Source organism: Dipodomys spectabilis, unplaced genomic scaffold (genome assembly GCF_019054845.1).
Source record: "Dipodomys spectabilis isolate Male_0828 unplaced genomic scaffold, ASM1905484v1 ptg000030l, whole genome shotgun sequence".
In the NCBI taxonomy this organism is placed as follows: domain Eukaryota; kingdom Metazoa; phylum Chordata; class Mammalia; order Rodentia; family Heteromyidae; genus Dipodomys; species Dipodomys spectabilis.
This window is the reverse complement of record NW_024870707.1, coordinates 3,259,580-3,283,207: the sequence shown is the minus strand read 5'-3', so window position 1 is coordinate 3,283,207 and position 23,628 is coordinate 3,259,580. Positions and strand designations below refer to the sequence as shown.

At 36.5% G+C, this 23,628-nt stretch overlaps 2 protein-coding genes across 4 annotated transcripts; one reads left to right on the top strand and one right to left on the bottom strand.

Moving 5' to 3' along the window:
- Positions 1-15,358: 15,358 nt before the first annotated feature.
- On the top strand, positions 15,359-19,653 carry LOC122105090 (olfactory receptor 4P4-like). 3 transcript variants are annotated; one of them, XM_042676198.1, is made up of 2 exons: positions 15,359-15,372; positions 16,380-17,286. In XM_042676198.1, exons 1-2 carry the CDS (start codon positions 15,359-15,361, stop codon positions 17,284-17,286), a joined length of 921 nt encoding a protein of 306 aa, XP_042532132.1. The 3 variants fall into 3 exon arrangements, with proteins under 3 accessions (XP_042532132.1, XP_042532133.1, XP_042532131.1); XM_042676199.1 differs by lacking the exon at positions 15,359-15,372 and adding an exon at positions 19,636-19,653 and having other exon boundaries at positions 16,366-17,265; XM_042676197.1 differs by lacking the exon at positions 15,359-15,372 and having other exon boundaries at positions 16,366-17,286.
- A 1,565-nt stretch (positions 19,654-21,218) lies between these two features.
- Positions 21,219-22,158, bottom strand: LOC122104714 (olfactory receptor 4P4-like). The gene is given in 2 exon segments (XM_042675652.1): positions 21,219-21,380; positions 21,382-22,158. Coding segments are annotated over 2 exon segments (939 nt in total).
- Between the last annotated feature and the right edge of the window lie 1,470 nt (positions 22,159-23,628).

Genomic DNA, 23,628 nt, shown 5'->3' with positions numbered 1-23,628 from the left:
TAGGTAAAATGGTGTTTCATTTATTTAACCACCAAGTAATACATTCATTAAAAACATGTTAAATAAGAAGTTAGTGGGATCACTTAAACATAAGAACTCTTGGAGTTGTGGGTGACATATTTATTGGTAATCCATTCTAATTTATATACAAAACAGGGCTGGGAAGGTGGCTCAGGGGTACAGTGCTTGCCTCGCATGCATGAGGCCCTGGGTTCAATTCCTCAGTACCACATAAGCAGAAAAAACCAGAAGTGGTGCTGTGGCTCAAGTGGTAGAGTGCTTGCCTTGAAATGAAGAGCTGAGGGACAGTGCCCAGACCCAGAGTTCAGGCCCCACAACAGACTATATATATATATATATATATATATATATATATATATATATATATATATATATATATATATATATATATATACAAAACGTAATTGTGTGCAAAAAATGAATAGTATCCACACATACTACTATGAAGATAAAAACCAATATAGAACTATACTTCCTCCCAAACATTATTGAACAAAAAGAAACTAATTGATTAAAGAAGTTATTTATCTCTTTATGGAAACCATGTATGTGTCCTACATGTAGACAGGTAAAAATATGCATGTAGGTACATATGCACATAAGATATACTGTGAATATACATATATACATATGGATATAGTTATGATGTGAAATATCTATGACAAAATACTACAAAACTAGAAGATCACATATTGAAGTTAAGTAAATTTTTGTACATATTTTTATTGTAAAATTTTTTATAAATTTTAAACATTAGATATAGTAGTGTACTATGTGCAGAAGAAATGAAAAACTTTCAGTTGAGTTAAAATGAAAAAAATAGATTTTGGATGATATTTCCAATATTACAATCTTCAGAATTTTGTGGTCCATTAAATGTCCTATATTAGAAAATATTCTATACAGTCTGGGAAACACACATGCACTCTTTTTGTTTGCCAGTTACATGCTTTTATTAGAATACATGTTATGTCATTTAAAGCTTCAAGAGCCTTCAATTGTATGCTCATCTTATTCACATGTAGGAGAGATATATTATTTCCATAATAATAAACACCTTGTCTATCCATCTTATTCTTTTTCTCTTAACCTAATTTTTTAAGTGTGTGTGAGTCCTGGGACTTGAACTTAGATCCTGGGCACTGGCCTTGAGCCTTTTTTGCCTAAGACTAGTGTGCTCTACCACTTGAGCCATAGCTCTATGTTCAGATTTGTGAGGGTTAATTGAAGCTAAGAGTCTCACGGACTTTCCTACCTGTGCTTTCAACCATGACCTTAGATCTCAGCCTCCTGAATAGCTAAGATTACAGGTGTGAGCTACTGGTACCAGACTTCTTTACCTAAAGTTCTGTTTTTAGATGCAAGGAGGTTTAAATCACAATCTCTTTCTCACAGGTAGACTTATTACTTTGAAGTAATCATCTTCTTTTTCAGAATTAGTTTCCTAATCATGTCTGTCATATTTTAGAACCCAATGAAGGAAGTATAAATCCTTATTTGGAAAATTAAAAAGCCAAAAAAGGGTTGGAAGAATTCATCAAATAGGAGAGCATTTTCTTAGAAAGGAGTTCAAACTCCAGTAGCCTCTATAAATAAATAAATAAACCTGAAACATTTTATTTGGATGGCAGATGTCTGGTAGATTGAACAGAACAAAAGCATACTTTTGAGCTTTAGAAGTACTCTGTTTCTTTGTTTTGTATGCTGGTTGCAGAGGTCAAATTATGTCATGAAAGTTTATTGACTTGTTCAAAAGTGTGTGCATTCTAATGTTTACTTCCATTGACATTGGGAAAAGACATGAATGACAAAGCTAACTAAAAATAGTAAGGTGATAAACCTGACCTAGGTATAATCTTTTTGGACAAAGCCTCTGAGTGTTGTAACGGTTAAGGGAGGATGAAGTAAGATGAATAATTTAGAATTAATTATATATATATATTATAATAGACATGTCAGGAGTGGCTGTTTATGGTCCTCAGGACAGTGGTTCCCCATCTCTGAGATAATGAGATCCCATTCCTTTGCATCAACATAGAGAAATTAGAGATCTTTGTATTAAGTGAAATAAGCAAGGCACAGATCAAAGCCCCACTGGAACTCAATTGTGTGTGCAATCTAAAGTTGAGATTTCACAGAAGTGGAGGATAGAAGGATGTTTACCATAGTTTTGTGTGTGTAGGATAACAGAATATGGATAGATCAATCCATGAATGCTAACTTAGGGTGCAGAAGTATTGTAGTGTGCTATGCTACTGCAGAGAGAAATTCTGGTGTGCTACATTGTATAGTAGGGTTGTTTATCTCAACAATGGGTTTATATTACAAAAAGCTAAGTAAAGAAAGTCTGAATGTTTTCACCAAGAAGAGTGATGTCTGTGAATGGAAAGGGAATAGTATTCAAATACATATGTCTATGTGTCAAGATGGCATAAAAAAGTGTCAGTAATGTTACTGAATACGAAGAAGAAAAGAATACAAAATGAGGAATATGAAAGGAAAAATCAGTAGGGATGTTCATTCAGATTACAATATATTCACTTCCAAAATAAAAGAGGAAAGCCCAGTGATACAATTAATATACATTAAAATGTGGGTGGCAGGAAAGCGTAACAGGTTCTGGCATGTGAAGGGCAGCTATCAAGGGAAGTAGGGAAGCGCAACAAAGAGCTTGAAAGAGGATAAATATGGTTGGAGTACTTTAAATACATATATAAAAATTAAAAATGGAAAATGTTGAATGTTTTGAGTATGGAGGAGGGGTAAACGAATAGGAAAGGAGATGAGGCTCATGGTGCACATTGTATGCATATGGAAATGTCATAAAGATTCCCTCCCTTGTAAAACTGTATAATTTGAGAACTCCAAACAAAAAAAGATTAGCTGTATGTGAAGTAGTAGATAGTCTGACCTGATTTAAGCATCACATAATATAGGCAGGTAGGAAAAATTCTAGTTCCTCGATACGCTTGCACATTTTTAAGCTACTAAATAATAATAGGAACTTTCATTAAAATAAAAGTTGAAGTAATCTTGGGAGTGCCAGTACAGGGCTGAGTTTCATAATGGAGTTCTAAGATTTAATGTCAGAAAAACAACGAACAAGGACATCAAGAAAGAAAAGGTGCTGGGTGCCAGTGGCTCACACCTGTAATCCTAGCTACTTGGGAAGCTGAGATCTGAGGATCATGGTTCAAAACCAGCCTTGGCAGGAAAGTCTGTGAGACTCTTATCTCCAATGAGCCACTAGAAAACTGGAAGTGGTTCTGTGGCTCAAAGTGGTAGAACGCTAGCCTTGAGCTGAAGAGCTAAGGGACAGCACCCAGGCCCAGAGTTCAAGCCCCACCACCAGCACACACGCACGCACGCACACACATACACACACACACACACACACACTCACACACACACACACAGAAGAAGAAGGAGGAGGAGGAGGAGAAGAAGAAGGAAGAGGAGGTGGTGGTAATACACTGTGAGGGAATGTTTTTCAAAAAGTTTATTAGATAATGGGAAATTCATGCTGAAATATTTAACATCTTCCACAACACTTCTTCATAGTTTATGTTTAAAGGAGTTTCAATCCATCTTTATTAATATATTTTTATTTCCTTTAAGTAATTTTACAAGGAGTTGCCATTCAACAGAGCAACTCATGAATTCAGTGCATCTCGATCAGTATCACTCCTTTTAACATTCTTACGCACTCCTACCACTCCTTCCCTCACTTTTCTCAATTTTTAGATTATGTAGTGGATTTTTTCCCATTTAGCAAAGCAATTTATGTATATAATGCACCTAGATCTGCATCATCATTTCAACATCTTCACCCCAAACTTTCCCTTATTTTTCTCAGTTCTATGGTACATACAATGTACTCTTGCCTGCAGTTTGCCCCTTTCCCCATTTATTATTCTACCCTTCTCCCCTTACCACCTTTCTTCCAAGTACACATGGTTCTTATTTTGTTAGGCTTTGGCTTACTCTTTCTAAAGAATTATACTCTTTGTGCTCTCCATAGAGTCTGCTACACTTCAGCTAATTCATTTATAACTGCTTGCACATTACTGAGTGTGTTTGCTTATGACAAAAAATTCAATACATAGCCTAAAATTTTTTTTAAAAAGTAAGGGAAGGGGTGGTGTGGGAGGGCTGGGTGAAAATGTTGATCAAGATTAACTGTATTTATAAACAGCTTTGTTGAATGGAAACACCTTCGTACAACTACTTTAAGATAATAAAAATAGTTTAAAAAAGGATGTTGCATTTATAAACTGCTTTGTTAAATGGAAATTCCTTTGTATACTTACTGAAATGTAATAATAATAACAATAATGATAGAGCTGACACCCAAAAATGGAATTCCAAATTGACACATCCATTTATAAGTACAACGAATCTTGATCAATGACATCCTTCACCATCCCCCCCATATCTGTCCCAACCCTATGCACCACTTCAAGTTTCCCAGGCCCATTTTGCATATGTACATTGAATATTATGAGTTCCCAATATTACTGAAACAGCACTACTATTTTCTGAGTGTTGGCAACTCCTGGCATTTTATTCTCTTTTTCTTTGAAAGATGTAACCTTTATGCCCCTTCTTTCCAATGCAGCAATTTCTCCATAAAGTCTCCCTAACCAAAATGAGAGAGAGTGTTTTATTGGCTTCTTTGAATGCACAAGGGAAAAAAAGGATGACTTGATATACACATTTTTAGAACTTTGAATGAAGTTAAAAAAATCAGTCTCTTGCACTGCCACAGGAGTTTCCAGATTTGATATTACCAAGCTTTTCCATAATGCCAATACGTTCTAAGTAAACTATTTGGAAATTAAACAGTAAGGAGGCACTGTCTTTGTTTTCATTTTCCCCAGAGACTGATAAATGTACTATTTAAAATGGGGCCAATATAGTCACCAACATAAATGCTGAAGATGCTAGTGCCTTCTGTTTTGAATGTTAAAATGCAAAAGAAAAATCTTGAAATTTCTTCATTGACAATTGGATATCTTTTCCTTTAAAACAAGTAAGTTCTACCTTCAGAATTTTTAAAAATTAACTTGCATAGTCACCCTTATTAATATATATTTGCTAACTTCATTGGTTGATTCTGAGTCTAATTTGGTCATGGATATATATATATATATATATATATATATATATATATATATATGTATATATATATATATAATTTAAATCTATTATTTAGTGAATTCAAAATAAATCGTCTCCTTTAAGCAATTCCTCTTGAAAATTTATCTGTAGACCATGGAGATTTAAGAAAATATAGTTACAGTTACTGCTACATCTCTTATGAGAAATAAAAGAAATACTTCTGGAAGATATTTTATTTGGTCATCTAAAGTATAGTATTAGAATTAATAAGTAAATCAGGCCCAGAGAAGCTAGACTTAGCTTATAAACTTAGAAGTAAATTCATTGGGTGGTATGCAGGTGTATACAAATGCATTAACCAAAATATGAGAGATTCAAGGGAGATCTCAAATTGTTAATTCTTTAGAAAGGAAAAATCAACATTCAGGAAAATAAAACACTGGGAAGCAGGCACTTTAAAGAGGTGGAATGGGGGAAAGGGGGAAAGGGTGAACAAATAAAGAGAATAATAGTGGAATAATGTGGTCAAGAATCCAATGTACATCCTATGAAATTAAGAAGAATTAAGGGGAGGGGTAGGTAGAGGGATGAGGATAAATACCCAAAGGAGTGACATGGATCAAGATATATTGTATTCATGATTTGTTAAATGGAAAGCACTCTAAGAAAAGTTAATTCTAACTGCCAAAGGACATCCAAGTTTCGATTATATATTGAAATGTGGGGTGCACTTGCATTAAGTCTTTTAAAAAAATCTGCAGATGTTTTGATAGCATTGCTTAAGTCCTGATTGAAGGTGGCAGAATGCTAAGTTCAGATCTGGGCCAAGGACTGATACTTAAACTTACTGAGAATATTGTGAGTGGCATAAAGGTAGTGATATTTAGGATACTGAAGACAAGGAGGGATGAACGGTTCAAATGAACAGAGAGTCTAAGAGATGGCATTACCTTCTAGGAGAAAGGGCTCTTGGTTATGATTTTTCTCTTGAGAGGACATGAGTGAAGTGATAAGACAATCTCAAAGCTATAGTTGTGCATTTATTCTGTTATGTGGGTAAGAAAGATAGCCAACAATCAGCCCTATCTGGTGACCACTCCTTACATATGACAGAACCTTAGATAAAGTCAAGTTCAGAGGAGGCCCTTACAGGTCAGCTTTCACACACAGTCCCTACTTAGATTAAAGTGATGACAATTGTGTCCATAGTTGATTAACAGTTCTATGCTCCTACCATCTCTCTGTCCTTAAAACACCCGAGGTTGCAGGCAGGTACCACAGGCCTCCTCTAAAAACCTTTAGGAGACTGGATTGGGTGTATTTATTTGATGATCATTGTCAAAGTAATTTTTTTGTGAACTATCACAAAAAAATTCTGAATTTGAAAATGACTTAAGTTTCTCATGATTACTGTTCGACTTATTTTTCCACTTTGGGGCTGAGGGGGGGGCGGTTCTTCCTATGGCACTAATGTGGCATATTTGAAGCAAGATTCAATAGGTTGCTTAAACAATCTCAGAGATGTGCAGTGAGTTGCATCAGATAGAATATTCTGCTATGGTGGAGAGAAACAACCTATGCAAAATTGAATTGATCAAATTAATTCTATAAAAAAAGCAAAGACTAAACACCACACTGGAATGAAAATTTTAACTCACAGTGCTTTTCATGAAGTTATAAGGATCTGAGTGTTGGAAGGAGTTATAAGACTAAATTATTCTAAAGTATTGGTGGTAGTTCTAAAAGCATAGGACACAGTGGTTAATGGAATAAAATGGCTGGTTTGGTGACTGAACTGACAACCTCACCACAATGGAAACCAAAAGGAAACCTCCTAACCTTAGCTGCTTCTTTGTTTTGTAATTTTAAAATGGTAATTTTACTGAAATTAAAGTGGTTTATAGAATTGAAACAAATATATGGGTGTTCATATTTTAAAAATTAACTGACAAGATTCTCTATAAGTTTTTATAATTTTTTATTTAATAGTTTTTATTGTGAAAATACTGTACACAGGGGTTACAGTTACATGAGCAAGGTAATGAGTACATTTCCTATCAAACATTGTTGCCTCCTCCTTTGGTTTTCCCCCACCATCCCTTCCCTCCCACCTCCACAACATCCCCCCCTTACCCCCACCTAAATTGCAAAGTTTGTTTTTCAACATAATATCTTGTACATCTCATTGTTACAATGGGTCAAAATTTAAACATTTTGTTTTTTTCCCTTCCCCTCCCCAAATTAGAGAAGTGTATATAAAAAATGCAGGGCACTGATATCAAATACAATGAAAACAGGAGTTATACTGTGGGGGATGAACATATAAAGCAACAAAAAAAATCACATGGTACAATATAAATACATTAGAAAAATAGCAAGAAAAAAAGACCAATTGTGTCCCTATCTAGAGGTTCATTTCGCTTAACTTCATCTTATCTGGTCATATGTACATAGTTTTTTACCTTTTCTGTTTGTCCTAGACATATACTAATTGTTGCAAATAAGGGAAACCATGGGACCTATTTTTCTTTATGCCTGGCTTATTTCACTTAATATAATTTTTGCCAGGACTTTCCATTTCCTAACAAATGTGGCAGTATCATTCTTTCTGATGGAAATATATAATTCCATTATAGATAGATAGACAGACAGACAGACAGGCAGGCAGGCAGGCAGACGGAGACAGACAGACAGGCAGGAAGACAGACAGACAGACAGACAGACTGAGGGACTGAGGCACAGACAGACAGACAGACAGACAGACAGAGAAATTAGATAGATAGATAGATAGATAGATAGATAGATAGATAGATAGATAGATAGATAGATAGATAGATAGATAGATAGATACAAACACATATATATATATCACATTTTCTTGATCCATTCATCTACTAAGGGGCATCTGGGTTGATTCCAAATCTTAGCCAGGGTAAATAATGCTGCAATAAACATAGTTGTGCTGGTAGCTTTAGTATGGTGTTTTTTGTGATCATTTGGTAAATGCCCAAAAGTGGGATTTCTGGGTCATAGGGGAGGTCTATATGGAGTTTTTTGAGAACCTTCATACTACTTTCCAAAGTGATTGAACAAGTTTACACTCCCACCAACAATGCAGTAAGATTCCCTTCTATCCACATCCCCTCAGAGTTCTTGATTATAACCATTCTAACTGGGGTGAGGTGCTATCTCAATGTTGTTTTGATTTGCATTTCTTTTATGGCTAGGGAGGTTGAGCATTTCTTCATGTGTCTTTTGGCCATCCTTCTTTCCTCTTAAGAGAAGTTTCTCAAGTCTTTAGCCCACTTATTTATTGAGCAGTTGTTTCTTTTAGGATTTTTTGTTGGGGGATTTAATTTTTTGAGTTCCAGGTATATTTTAGATATGAGACCCTTGTCTGTTGTATGGCTAGTGAAGATCTTCTCCTAATCCATAGGCTTTCTATTGATCTTGCTAGCTATGTCTTTTGCCAAGCAGAAGCTCTGCAATTTCATGCAATCCCATTTGTCCAACCTTTCTTTGATTTGTTGTGTTTCTGTGTCTCTATTAAGAAAATTTTGGCCTGTGCCAAGGAGATCTAGGGTTCTCCTATTCCATCCTGTAATATTTTCAGGGTGTCTGGTTTGACTCCGAGGCCTTTGATCCATTTGGAGTTGATTCTGGTGCAGGGTGACATATAAGGATCTAGCTTTAGTTTTCTACAAGTAGTTAACCAATTTTGCCAGCACCATTTACTGAAGAGGCTGTCTTTCTTCCATTCTATTTTTTTAGCTCCCTTATCGAAGATTAGATGGCCATAGGTCTGTAGGTTCATTTCTGGGTTTTCAATTCTATTCCATTGGTCTGTTCTTGTGCCAGTACCAAGCTGTTTTGATCACTTTGGCTTTGTAGTAGAATTTGAAATTTGGTATTGATATTCCTCCAGCACTGTTCTTTCTGTTAAGGATCGTTTTGGCTATTCGAGGTCTTTTATTGTTCCATATGAATTTTTTGATTACCTCTTCTATTTCCTTGAAGAATGAGGTTCGAATTTTGGTGGGTATCTAATTGAATTTGTAGATATCCTTCGGAAGTATTGCCATTCTCATGATGTTGATCTTTGTAACCCAGGAGCATAGGAGGTTTTTCCACTTCCTAAATTCTGCTTTGGTTTCCTTTTTCAGGTTTTTGAAGTTTTCATCATAGAGGTCCTTCACTTCTTTAGTTAATTCCTAGGTATTTTATTTTTTGTGAGGCTATACAAAAGGAGTTGCTTTCCTGATTTCAGCCACACTCTTCTCATTGTTGGCATACAGAAAAGACATTGATTTTTGAGGGTTAATTTTATATCCTGCTACTTTGCCAAAGTTTCAAATCAGCTCAAGTAATTTAGGAGTGAAGTTCTTGGGATTCTTTAAATACAAGATCATGTCATCTGCAAAAAGGTGAGAATTTTACTTCATCTTTCCCTATTTGGATCCCCTTTATGTTTGCATCTTGGTTTATTGCTGCAGCTAGGCATACTTAATTGAGGAGAAGTGGAGAGGGTAGACATACTTGTCTCATTCCTGAGTTAAGAGGAAATGGCTTTAGTTTTTCACCATTTAGTTTAATGCTGGCTGTAGGTTTGTCATACACAGCCTTTATTGTGTTGAGGAATGTTCCATGGATTCCTAGTTTTTCCAGAGCCTTCATCATAAAGGGGTGTTGGATCTTGTCAAATGCCTTTTCTGCATTCATTGAGATAACCATGTGGTTCTCATCCTTGCTCTTGTTGACGTGATGAATTATATTAATTGATTTGCATATATTGAACCAGCTTTGCATCCCTGAAATGAATCCTGTATGATCGAGATCTATATTTTCTTTGATGTATTGTTGAAATCAATTGGCCAAAATTTTGTTGAGAAGTTTTGCATCGATATTATCAAGGAACTTGGTCTATAGTTTTCTTTCTTTGATGAGTCCTTGCCTGGTTTTGAGATGAGGGTTATAATGGCTTCATAGAAAGTTTGGTAGTGAACTTTCTGTATCAATTTCATTGAAGAGTTGGAGGGGTATTGGTGTGAGTTCTGCTTTGAAAGCCTTATAGAAATTCCACTGTAAATCCATCGAGTCCTGGGCTTTTCTTAGATGAGAGGTCTCTTATTGCAGTTTCTATTTCAGTGCTTGATATGGATCTGTTAAGTTGGTCTAACTTATCTTGGTTTAGTTTTGGCATGTGGATATTTGCTAGAAAATTGGTCATTTCTTCCAGATTCTCAAATTTATTAGCATAAAGGTTTGAGAAGTATTCCCTTATAATGTTCTGAATCTTGATTGTTTCTGTGGTAATGTTTCCAATCTCTGAGTTTATTTGGGTGTGTTTCCTTTCTCTGATAAGGATCTAAGGGTCTGTCAATTTCATTTTTTTCAGAGAACCAACACTTTGTTTTGTTTTGTTTTGTTTTTGGATTCTAATTTGTTTGATTCTAATTTAATTTTAATTACTTCTTTAGATCTACTAGATTGTGGCTTAGCTTGCTACTCTTTTACAAGGAGGTTCAGATATCTCATTAAATTGTTGGTTTCAGATCTCTCCAATTTGTTGATGTAGGAACTCAGAGCTGTAAACTTGCCTCTGAGTACTGCCTTTGCTATGTCCCAAAGGTGCTGATAATTTGCATGTTCATTTTGGTTGAGTACCATGAACATTTGTATTTTCTTTCTAATCTCTTCCATGACCCACTGGTGATTCAACAGTGCGTTGTTCAGCCTCCATTTGTTGCAGGACTTTATTTGGTGGCTTTTGGTGTTGAGTTCTATTATTATTCCCTTGTGGTCTGAGAGAATGCAGGGCAGAACTTCAATGTTTTTTAATTTGGACGTTTGCTTTGTAACTTAAAATGTAGTCTATTTTGGAAAATGTTCCTTGTGCTGCTGAGAAAAACGTGTATACTAATGCTGCTGGGTGAAATATTTGGTAGAAGTCTGTTAAATCTAATTGATCCATGCAGTTGTTTAGATCTGCGATTTCTCTGTTGAGTTTTTGCCATATGATCCATCTAGTGGGGATAATGGTGTGTTAAAGTCTCCAACAATTAATGTCTTTGAATCTGAGATTTAAAGGAAAGTAACATTTCTTGGAAAAACTTGGGTGCTCCGTTGTTTGGTGAATAGATATTTAGAATTGTAATATTCTCCTAAAGGAAAAATCTATTAATTAGTATGTAGTGACCTATTTATCTCTTCTCACTAATTTTGAAGTCTATTTTATCTGATATTAGGATTGTAACTCCGCCTGTTTATGGGGGCTGTTTGCTTGATAGATGTTGTTCAAGCCTTTCACTTTCAGAATATATTTGTTTTTATAGGCAAGGTGTGATTCCTGAAGGCAGCAGATAGAAGGATCTTGCTTTTGTGTGTGTGTGTGAAAACACCGTACAGAGGGGTTACAATTACATAGGCAAGTATATTCCTTATCAAGCATTGTTGCCTCCTCCTTTGTTTCCCCTTCCCATCCCTTCTCATATCCCCCCCGGGCCCCCCTACCCTATCCTCCCTCCTTTGTAAAGTTCGTTTTTTGACATATCGACTTGTACATCTCATTGTTGCAAGGGTCCACCTGTATCCCTATATAATCAATTGTTTTTTCCCTTCCCCTTCACAACTTATACCATCATCAAATACAGTGAAAGCAGGGGACTAGGCAGTCTATGTCGCTTAATTGGAGTATTAAGTCTATTAACATGAGTTAGGATTGAGAGGTGTTTGGGAGTTCCTGACAACTTATCCACCTTCTTGGAGGCTGTGACAGCTGGGTTCTTCTCAGTTTGGGTGTGGTTTCTTGGTCTTTATTGTGCTCTTGTTGGTTTTCTATGTGTAGGACATCTTTTAGTATCTTTTGTAGAGCTGGTTTGGTGGAGATACATTGTTTGTTTTTCTTTGTTATAAAAGTTTTTTATTTGATCTTCTGTTATGAAGGAGAGTTTATCTGGGTACAATATTCTTGGTTGATAGTTGTCTTTAGGGCATACATTGTTCCAGGCCCTTCTTGCTTTCATTGTTTCTGCTGAGATATCTGAGGTTATTCTAATTGATTTCCCTTTATAGGTGACTGATCCTTTCCTTGGTCTGAATTGATTCTGTGTGGATTATAATGTGATAGTGGGATGTCCTGTTCTGGTCTGGTCTATTTGGGGTTCTAAAAGCTTCTTGTATCTGAATAGGCCTATCGTTTTGCTTGTTTGGGAAGTTCTCTGCTTGGATCCTGTTAAACAAATTTCCTAGACCATTAACTTGTCTCTAGATGCGCCTCTACACCCATTACCCTCAGATTAGGCCTTCTGATGGTGTCTTCCAAATGTTGAATAGATCAATCATATTTCTTGGATTTGTCTTGGAGAGTTGTATGTTCTTTCTCTATAATATCTAGGCTGTCTTCAATCCACAAGATTAGATTCTTCTGCATGGTCTAACCTACTTTCACAACTTTCTACTTCATTTTTTATTTCCTTTCCTTCTAATTGGTTGGCTTTTATGGCTTCAAATTCTTTGTTGGAGTTTTGTTTTAGATCTTGTATGGACTTCTTTATTTACTTAATTTGGTGTTCAGTGTTTATTCTCAAATCACTTAGTTGATTGGTTATGATTTCTTTGCATTCCTTTTCCTTCTGATGGGCTCCATTCAGCATTCCCTTTGTGGTCTCTGTGAATTCCTTCAGCTCTCTGTTTATGGATTCCATGAACGCCTCTATTGATCTTTGTCTGTTCTCATTCCACTCATGCAATTCCTGTATTACTCTTTGAGTAGCTGCCTCATGCTCACACAATTCCTGTCTTTCTCTTTGACTGTTCTCAGCCTGCTCACACAATTCCTGTATTAATATTTGGTTAGCTTCCTCATGCTCACAAGATTCCTGTATTAACTTCTGGTTAGCCTTATCATGCTTGAAAGTTCCTGTATTAATCTTTGGTTAGCCTCATCTTGCTCCCTATTACACTCACACTGAGTCTTTTGCAGGCTTTCAATCTTTACATTCTCCATGTTTACTAGTAGCATTTGTAGAGCTTTTTGGGAACTCTCCTCTGGATTATTCATTAACTGTTCTGTCACCTGATTATCATGAGTGGGAGTTGAGACACCTGGACTTGCCATTTTTCTTGTGTTTCTCCTGCTTGTTCTGCCCATTTTGTATGAAAGTAGTGCCAATTTCATGCTAGAACACTATTTTAACACAGGCATTAACCAAAGTCCTGTAGTTGCACAGTCCAAATGGCTGCAGATACAATCTAATTCAACAGATATAATCTATTCAACATCAAAAAATTATGGATTAATGGGCTATGTACATCAAAGAGAGATTCTGCATACCAGAAATTATTAGGTTTAGGGAGAATTGTGGGGAAAAATAGGATTAAAGCGATGTGGAGAGGTAAAAGGAAAAAGTGAATTTAACCAAGTCCTAATCTCAGAGAGGAAGTGGATAGCACAGAATGAAAGGAGAGAGATAAAGATATAAGAAAAAAAATGAAAAAATATTTAACTTTAGAAACTGAAACACTTAAAAATTATGTAAGTGTAAAGAAATAATATGGAGAGAAGAAAAGGGTAGGATGAGAGGAGGAAAGAGATAAAAAGGAAAAAATAAAAAATAAAAAAACTTTAAAAATGAAATACTTAAAAATATAGCTATAAAGAAATACTACTATTAAAGAAGTTAAGCCTATGAGGTTGTGAATTGAGTACTAAATTTCTGAATTAAGTATGTACACAATGAAGAAGGTCTAATAATTGACAGGTATATATATCTGGGGATGAGCAGAACAGCAATTTAGTCATACACACACACAAAAGGACCAAAAGGTTAAAAGAGATACACACTCACACATACACATACACACACACATAAACACATGCACACACACACCTAAAATAAAAATTATGAAAGAAAAAATTGAAATTTAAAAAAAAATTAAAAAATTAGAAAAGTTCTTTTGTGTGTGTGTGTTGGGGTGGGGGGGGCAAGGGGGGGTGAATATCTGTATCTCTCCTGTGTTCGTAACCAGTCTCTTGATTGAGTCTCTGGTTTGCTTGTGGTGTTTGGTTTTCCCATAGCTTGATTGGTTTTTTAAATCAGTTTGTTTGAGCAGACAGAAAAAAGCTCTGCCTTTCCCAGTACTTTGTGATCCTCCTCCCAGGCTAGTTCAGTGGGAAGGGGATCTGCTTTGAGTATCTCAAAAGAGGGAGATGGCTGTTTCCTCTAGCTTGGAGTTGCTGGGATAAGGCTAGGTTCTGGGTAGGGTTGAGGCCTATCACAAATCGTTTAAATAGGGATTCAGGTGGACTCATTGCAACAATGAGATGTACAAGTTGTTATGTCGAAAACGAACTTTGGTGAGGGGGGAGGTGGGATAGGGAGGATGGGGGGGAGGATGGGAAGGGGAAACAGAGGAGGAGGCTACAATGCTTGATAAGAAATATACTCATTGTCTTGCCCATGTAATTGTAATCCCTCTGTACAGTATTTTTCACAATAAAATAAGTAAATAAATAAATAAAACAATCAGTAGCTTTTCCCTGAGGGGCTAGCTCCTGAGACACTCACAGAGCCCAGGCTGGAGTCATTCTCAGAATTTATGTTTACTGAGTTTCAATTGTTTATGTTTTACCTTGCAGACAGTCTACATTGCAGTGGGGAGGGGCAGCCTCTGGCTCTGTTTACATGGTGAAGAAAGTCACACCTCCATGAGCAGATATTCCTCTGCCTGGGAAGGGTGACTTTCCCCTGAGTGGAGCTGAAGCTGAACCCTGCAGGTCAGGTCAGGTTTCTGTGACATGTGGAATACTCCTGTTGTTTTCTTCCAAGTCCTGAGTTGGAGCTAGCTTCTAGGGCTGGGCCTTTGTCAGTATCAAAGATGGAGTTCTTTTCCAGTGGTGGGGGAGGGGCTACCATCTCACTGCTGCTCCATGAGAAGGGGTGAGGATGTCTTGAGGGTACTGAAGCAAACTTCTTGGTTTCTGGGCCATCCCTGATCTGCAATCAGCAGCATGCAGATTTCTGTTCCTTGTCAGTTCTTGCTGGTGGTGAGTAGAATCTGCTCCCACTTGGCATCTGACACCTTTGTCCTGGACTCTCTTTGTTAATATAGTGGCCACTGCTGCAACTACTGCTGCAGACACCAGCAAGTACTCAGATCTGTCTCCTTGACCAAGCTGCCTGGATTTTCCCTCTCTGGCCAAACTCTCTGTACTGTGATGGCACACTTGGTGTGATTCTCTAGCCTAGGACTGTTCACTGGAACACTAAAACTGCTTTCTATTTGAGTGTGTTTAGCCTCCAGCTTCTCCTCCACCATTATCCTCTGGAAAAAACCCTAACTGACAAGTTTTTTTTTTTTTTTCTGCTTCAAAACAGTGTTTATTATTATTTTTTTAATTTCAAAAACAATTTAAGATTTTTATGCTACCAAAATAATACAAAATTAATACAAATTCAAAGGACATTGAAGTATATAAAAGATAAAAGCAAACTCCCCTTCTTTCCCTTCCTTGTCCATCCCCTGCTCCCTCTCTTCAAGGGTAAATACTGATAATTACGTCTAACTGACAAGTTTTATGCATGATGATTCCATGTGTATTATATAGAGAAAGGAGAAAATTTCTGGTATGATTTAATGGCATGACCAAAAAGTTGTGTTTCTTTTTCCTCATTTGTTATTGCTTGCTCTATCAGTCACACTTGAAATCTGCCATCCATCTCCCACAGACATGGATTGAGGAGGTTACTCTCAATAAGTTTATGGTTCCAGATGTATCTGTTGATTTTTACTATATTTTTATTATATTTAAGTAACTGTACAAAGGATTTGCCATTTCACAAAATGTTGATTTTTTAACTGACATTTCCACTGAGGATGTATCTCAAAAAATTTCTTAAGATGATATTCATCAAAATTTTGCAGTTGTAGATAAGGAAAATGAGTCTGGGCAGAAAGCACAGACAAGATGGCAAGAAGGATGCACTAGGTGATTCTGAACATGATCCACTAGACACTTAGGTGGGCATGTTCAATTGTAGCTCCCTTCTACAACCATTAGTGGATCAAAGGAAAAAGCAATAATATTTCTCTTTCTTCAACATTTGAATCATTTCTAGTATAATCTGTTTCACACCAGAGGTTGATGTGCTCACCACACTTAAGTGTATTTCACACTGACTCATACTTCATTTAATTTCAGGCGGTGACAAGCTCCTGTGGATCATGGACTACAGAAGGAACATCACTGAATTTATTCTTTTAGGATTTTCCCAAAGGAAGGAAATCGAGGCGCTCTGCTTTTTCCTATTTTTACTTTGCTACCTGGCGATTTTGATTGGAAATCTGCTTGTCATGGTTTCCATCACCTTCAGCCCACTTATTCACCAGCCCATGTATTTTTTCCTGTGTTATCTCTCCCTCTCGGACCTTTGCTACACCTCCACAGTGACCCCCAAGCTCATCATTGACCTACTGACAACAAAGAAGTCCATTTCCTACGATGGCTGCATGACCCAGCTCTTTACCATGCACTTTTTTGGAGGCATTGAGGTCTTCATCCTCATGGGAATGGCCTATGACCGCTATGTGGCCATCTGCAAGCCCTTGCACTACACGGTCATTATGAGCAGGCAGAGATGCCATGTGATGGTCGCTGCCTCCTGTGCCGGGGGCTTCCTCCATTCCTTTGGTCAGTTTCTCCTGGCCATCTTCTTACCCTACTGTGGTCCCAATCGAATCGATCACTACTTTTGTGATGTCTACCCCTTGTTAAAACTGGCCTGTACCGACACCAGCAAGATCGGTTTCTTGGTCATTGCCAATTCTGGCCTGATGGGCCTGGTGACCTTTGTCGTCTTGCTGATATCCTACGGTGTGATCCTGTACACGGTCCGGTCTTACTCGGCGGAGCATCGTCACAAAGCGCTGTCCACGTGTTCCTCACACGTCACAGTGGTGGTCCTGTTCTTTGCTCCTTTACTCTTCATTTATATCCGACCAGCAAAGACTTTGCCGGAAGACAAAGTGTTTGCTCTGTTTTATACGATCCTTGCCCCCATGCTCAACCCTTTGATTTATACGCTAAGAAACACGGAGATGAAGAATGCCATAAGGAGACTCTGGATGCCAGATCACAGGAAGTGAAGGAAATATCCCGAAAGACATTCATGCAGTTCACCATGAAGCTTCCTGAAGTGTCATCTCTACCCTAAGCCAGAATGCATAGAACTTACCCATTGATTTTATACCTGGTTAGGGCCCTACATGAGCTAGACAGATGTGGGCTCTTCTCTGCATCTCTGCTCTTCTGTTTCCCTGCATTTTCTAACTTTGTTGGTTTACATCTCTCCTCCTCTCCAGATCCTGTGGCTCCACGACGAACTTTGATATTTGTCAGCTGGCTATCTAAGACAATATTCTAACCCAAGAGAGGACTGTCTATAAAACTCATTCTTGAATGCAGTTGCATTCATTGAAGCAAAGGTTAGCCTTCAAAAGTAATTAGAAGCAAAACCCAATAACCACTAACATCAGAGAATATGCTAGAAGATCTACTTATGAGTATAATCAATATATCTCCAAAATCTGATCCATTTACCAGTACACCAATTCTTTTCCCCAAGGCTCATATTTTAAAAAATCTTAGCTTTGCATATTTCCAACAAATACTTTTCTTCAAGTCATGTATATTAAAATACTCCTGTTTCTCAATTTTTTAAAAATATTTTATCTTTAGATAGTTTTTAAGAGGACTTGTCATTCACTGAAGTAATTTATGAATATAGTACATCTGGATCACTGTCACCTTTTTCAACATTCTTTTTTTTCCTATAAGTAATTTTTTTAACTCTGTTCACATAGACATTAATTACACATTTTGGTTAGTTCTAGTACTTAACAGAGCAACTGGTTTAGTACAAGAGCTCTGAATGAATTGCTTACTGTTTAGTGGGGGCAATGCTATGTGGTAAATATCTGATACATTACTAATTGAACAATCATTTGACTTCTTGTTATGAAGGCCTAAAACACAGAAAAGGCTCTATACACACAAGTATTTTATTGTCTCATGCAGTTATCATCAGAAAAGCAAAATTTCCAGATAAGAACCTTCCTGGCAGAAATAGGAGCATTAGGATTAAACTAGAGTCAAGGGACCTTGTAGCTATAAAGGAGAACATATCACTTAAAACAAATGGATGTTGTGTTTTGTTTTGCTTTTAGCACTGCAAAATAGATTTTCTTTTAGTAATAATTGAATGTTACCTTGGATCTAATCCACCTCGCCTAAAAAACAACTAAGAGTAAAATGTAGTCGTTGGATAATTAATTTGGTTAGGAATTGGGAGGAACACAAAGGTCTCAGGAAACTCTACTGATAGAAATGGACTGTAAGCAAATTTATTTTCAGGTTAAACACAGAAGCAGCACTAAATGAATGAATTGTTGAGAGATGCCAAAATGGATGGAAATAACAGAGCCAAATTAGACAGTCCTGTGATTCAGTTTAATAAACGAATAAAATCACATTCTGTGGTTTTTACAATACCAACAAAAAATGAAAGCAAAAAGTATAAAAACTGTCAGGAGTCTGTAATTTTGAAAATGTCCTATCTCCTTTTTCCATTTAGGTTATTTATAATGCATTGACTTTGTGGAGGAAAATTGAGAATTCTGTACATTTAGAAATTAATGTATAGAAAATGATAGCAATGACCATTGGGTCTGTCCATGAAAATGCAAATTATATCTACTGACAAGGAAACGAGTTTGCTGACATGTTGTGGCAGCTTGTCTTGGAGTTATAATTTCTTTCAGCATTTCAGGTTGAATCTTTAGAACTTTGTTTTTTTTAGTTTTTGGTTTTTTGCTCAAACAAACGCAATGCTCTAGTGAATTCAAAGTTAAATACCCACCTGAAATATTTCATACATGTGTGTGGTGTTCCTATGAGTTCATAATTATGGCCTCCTTTTAAAATGTATCTTTTGATAAAATAAAAATATTTTTCTTATCTGAAAAAAATCCATTTTGCACCTACATTACTTTCTGAACTCTCTGCCTTCCTTCTATACTCATTGTGTCTAATTTCCATCCCCCACAACTTTGTCTTAGGAAGTCTTCACCTTCTAGTTTCACTGGTATATATGTTGAAGCTGTTCTTATCTACATTAGCAATGACTTTGTCTTCATATATCCAGGACTTCACAGAACTAATCTCTCTTCTCCTAGCAAGATAGTGTATTAACACTTAATTTGGCTTTAGTATCACCACACCACATTGTCCTGGTATTTCTTTCATGTTTCTAGATAAAGACACTCCCTCTGTTTCTCTTCCTGACTCTTGGTCATCTTACAAAATCCTGTATATTGGAATATCATAACAAAAAGACTGTGACTTCATTGATAATATTCTCACTGTTTCAGTGTTATCTTGAATGGACTATGTGCCCTGATGCACCCTCTATAATAATATAGCTAAATATTCCACTCTGCTGTCAAATTCTTTAATAAAATTCTGAAATTTTATAACTAATATTTTGTTTGAACTAAAATACATTTTTAGAGAAGAATGATTTATTAGTAGTCATAAGGACTACCCAGTGAAAAAGCACATTATTAAACAAACAGAATCTTACAGCCATTTTAACTCATACATTACTTGCTATGTCTTTTAGTCAGTGCCATACTCATGCAGTCAATTTTTCCTACCTTCTTATGCTACTTTTTATTGTGGCTTTTGGTTTGACTAGTTTTTGAAAATCAAACAATCTGGTACTTATCATCTCCTTGGAGATACCTGCTGAGCATGAGCATGTACTACAGATTTGCAGATTAAGGTAGAAAGATTGGAGTGTTTAACCTTATGTCTTATTACTTTTTTATGATCTTCTCATTGTCATTATTATTACCTTTAAGTAGTTTGAACATCTTTTTCTCAACGCACAGTGTTATGTATCATAATGTCCTTCCATTTATGAACACATATAAACATTTAATCTGCTATCCCTAGACTGAAAATACTCAGTAATGTACTTTTACTTATTTCAACTAAGTCCTACTTTATTAAAAAACGTCAAATATATAACAACATTTGAAAGTTTTCCAATTCTATAAATATATGAAAATCCAGATGCATAAAATGAAAAGGAAAATGTGTGGTTTCCATACTGTTGGAAAGAAGCTAAATTAATTTAGGCATACTCCAGATCAAGTTGCTTCACTAAGAGAATTAACATTTCTCTTTTAAATACCATAACATTAAATAGTACATGGAGATACCACAGAATCCCTGTCATTAACCTTTGACTAGAATGACCATACGTTCCCATATATTTGACAGATACCCTCTTCTTCATACAGAATCCCGTTTTACCTATGTTGAGTTGTAATTTACACCAATGTCTGTCTGAGTTTAGAATGTAAATTATATGGTTTCCTTTCTATTATTAATGCTATATTTTCATTACTACATAAATATTCATAGCAAATATTTCTGTCATATTTTATTCATTAAGTTTATCTTTTTGCAATTTTTATATAAGTAAAATTGCTTCACAAATGATGATTATATTTGATACCTTGACCAGATAGGTTTTATTTTTTTCATTCTATATTTTTACAAGGAATACAGAAAGTCTTGAACAAAGTGGAAAGATGTAGGTCAAAATTTACAATTTTTTTCTGTGAGTAACACAGAAAAGACAACCAGGCAAATGGATGGTTCTGAACTGGAGTGATCAGTATGCGGGAAACTTTATATATATTTAAAGATTCATTTACAGGAAAAAATAAATGAGTGAGGGATTAGAAAGGTGAACTCCACTTAACAGTGGATGGAAAATTCCAAAAGGAGGAAAACACCCAAGCTGAAAGAAGCAGTGGTAACTCCAATCTTGAAGAAAGTTGTAGAGAGCAGACACAGGTGCAAATGTTGAATAAAGTAGCTCAAAGTAAATGACATTACTACTGAACTGCCATTCGTGTCTAAGCTTATGTGTGTAAAAAAGCATATGTTCTCATAAATTTGGAAAATCAAATGCCACTTCAAGGCATGTGATGAGTCAAAGCACCTCTCAGATGATTTGCCTTGCAGTCAAACATGGCTTTGAGCACCAAATCTTCCTCATCGTATTCTTCATCTCTGCGTTCCTCAGTGTGTAGATCAGGGGGTTGAACATGGGAGCAATGATGGTATAGAAAAGGGCAAACACTTTGTCCTCTGGAAAAGTGGTTGGCTGGTCTGATGTAAACGAAGAGGACAGGCACAAAGAACACCACCACCACTGTAATGTGGGAAGTACACGTGGAAAGAGCCTTGCTGCGACTCTCTGCAGGGTAAACACTCACAGTGTATAATATTAAGCAGTAAGACAGCATCAGCACCACAAAGGTCACCAACCCCATCATGCCTGAGTTGGCAACCACAAGGATTCCAACTCTGTATGTGTCTGTGCAGGCCAGTTTCAGCAAAGGATATACATCACAGAAATAGTGGTCTAATTCATTAGGGCCACAAAAGGGTAAGTGGATGGTGAGTAGGCACTGGACAAACGAATGCAGAAAGGCCCCCACACAGCAAGCAGTCACCATGGCGTTGCAACTCTGCCTGCTCATGATGAGGGCGTAGTGCAGGGGCTTGCAGATGGCCACATAGCGGTCATAGGCCATCACCGTGAGTATGAGGATCTCAATCCCCCCAAAGAAATGCATGGCAAAAAGCTGTGCCATGCAGCTCATGTAAGAGATGGTGCTCATCTCCAACAGCAAATCAGTGACCAGTTTGGGTGTCACAGTGGATGTGTAGCACAGATCTGAGAGGGCCAGATAGTTCAGGAAAAAGTACATGGGTTGGTCAAGCAGCTGACTACATGTGATGGAAATAATGATCAGTGAATTTCCCAGCCAAATCGCTACATAACAGAATAAGAATAATAGAAAGCACAGGTTTCTGATTTTCCTATTCTGGGAAAGTCCCAACAAGATAAATTCTGTGACATTATTGGTATTTTCCATGGCCCAAAGCAGCAAAGCTTCAATAGGTATGGCTGAAAAAAAATTGAACAATAATGACGACATGTTATGGTGAATATTAGAGAAATAAATCAATTTAACCAACTTAGCTATTATAATTCATTGAAAAGTTCTTATGATCTACCATCTTAATCAGGCTGGTTTTTAGAGAGGAAGGGATACTGTCAGCTTGCCTATGAGATACAAGTTGAATTTAGTGGTCACATGAGCCATTCTCCTTGTTATGTTGTAGGGATACTCAGACTTGGCATACAGAGCATGTGGGGCTTGTTCAAGCAAGAATTAGCTGCATCTCTACTTACAACTTTAGAATTTTATTTTGAAATTTTCATTCCATATTTTTATTTATTGAGCACAGTAGGATGTGTGTGTGCAGGGAGAAGCTACTGAGATTTGAACTCAGAATCTCACGGTTGCTATGGAATTTCTCAACCAGCTGAGCCATGCTCTCATCCCTGTTCACATGTTTTTAAACTTTCCTTGCACTTTTGCCTAGTGTCATACTTGGATCACAACTCTTGATTACCTTAACTCTCCCTCCCACAAAGCTATGGTGATAGAGATGCACCACTATGTCCATTTAGTCTTTGAAACGGGATCACCCCATGTGTTTTCATGATCCTCCCATCTTCACAATCTAAGTAGCTGGGATTGGGTTTGAGCCATTATGTTCTGATGCTACATGATGAAGTGTTGCAATATGTCTAGATAGACATATAATGTGGTTTGGTTAAATTTACTCTTTCCTGTACTCTTTGGTGTAGCCTCTTCACTTTCATATAATTTTAATAGTATTCATTCAGTTTTCATAATGAATAAAATGACTTTTATTACATTGGCTTTTCTCATTCCTTCGATTCTCACCCACAATTTGGGTATTTTTTACTTATATGGCTTTTTATTTTTTACATCTAGATTCCCCATAAAACATGGAACAGAACACTGTATTTTTCTTATTAAGTTGTCTTCACTCAAAGTGCTCTATCCAAGTTCTAATCTTGGGTCGAAAGAACATTGTGAATTTATGGATAACACAGAAAATAATTTTATAAATAAACTTAGTTTAGATTATTGATAGCTTTATTTCCTATAATTTGGCAATCTGTTTTAATAATTACAAGCACACATTGTTTTCTTTGCTAAAGTACTAGTTATCTTTACTATTTTTGCTCATACATGCAACATTTGAAATATAAGGTTTTCTGACTTTTGCTGGGGATTGAGTCCAGCTTCTTGAACTATGACAGTCCAAAACTGTGCCACTGAACTGAACATTCAGCCACCATTGGTCTTTACAGGAAGAAAAGTCTATAAAACTTACTCAGATAAACGTCATTAGTTAGCAGGCAGTATCATTTGAACGTCTCTCTCTCCCCTTCTCTCTGTCTCTTCCACATATACACACACACATACTAAATTTTATATTGACACGATTGGCAAATACTGAATTCT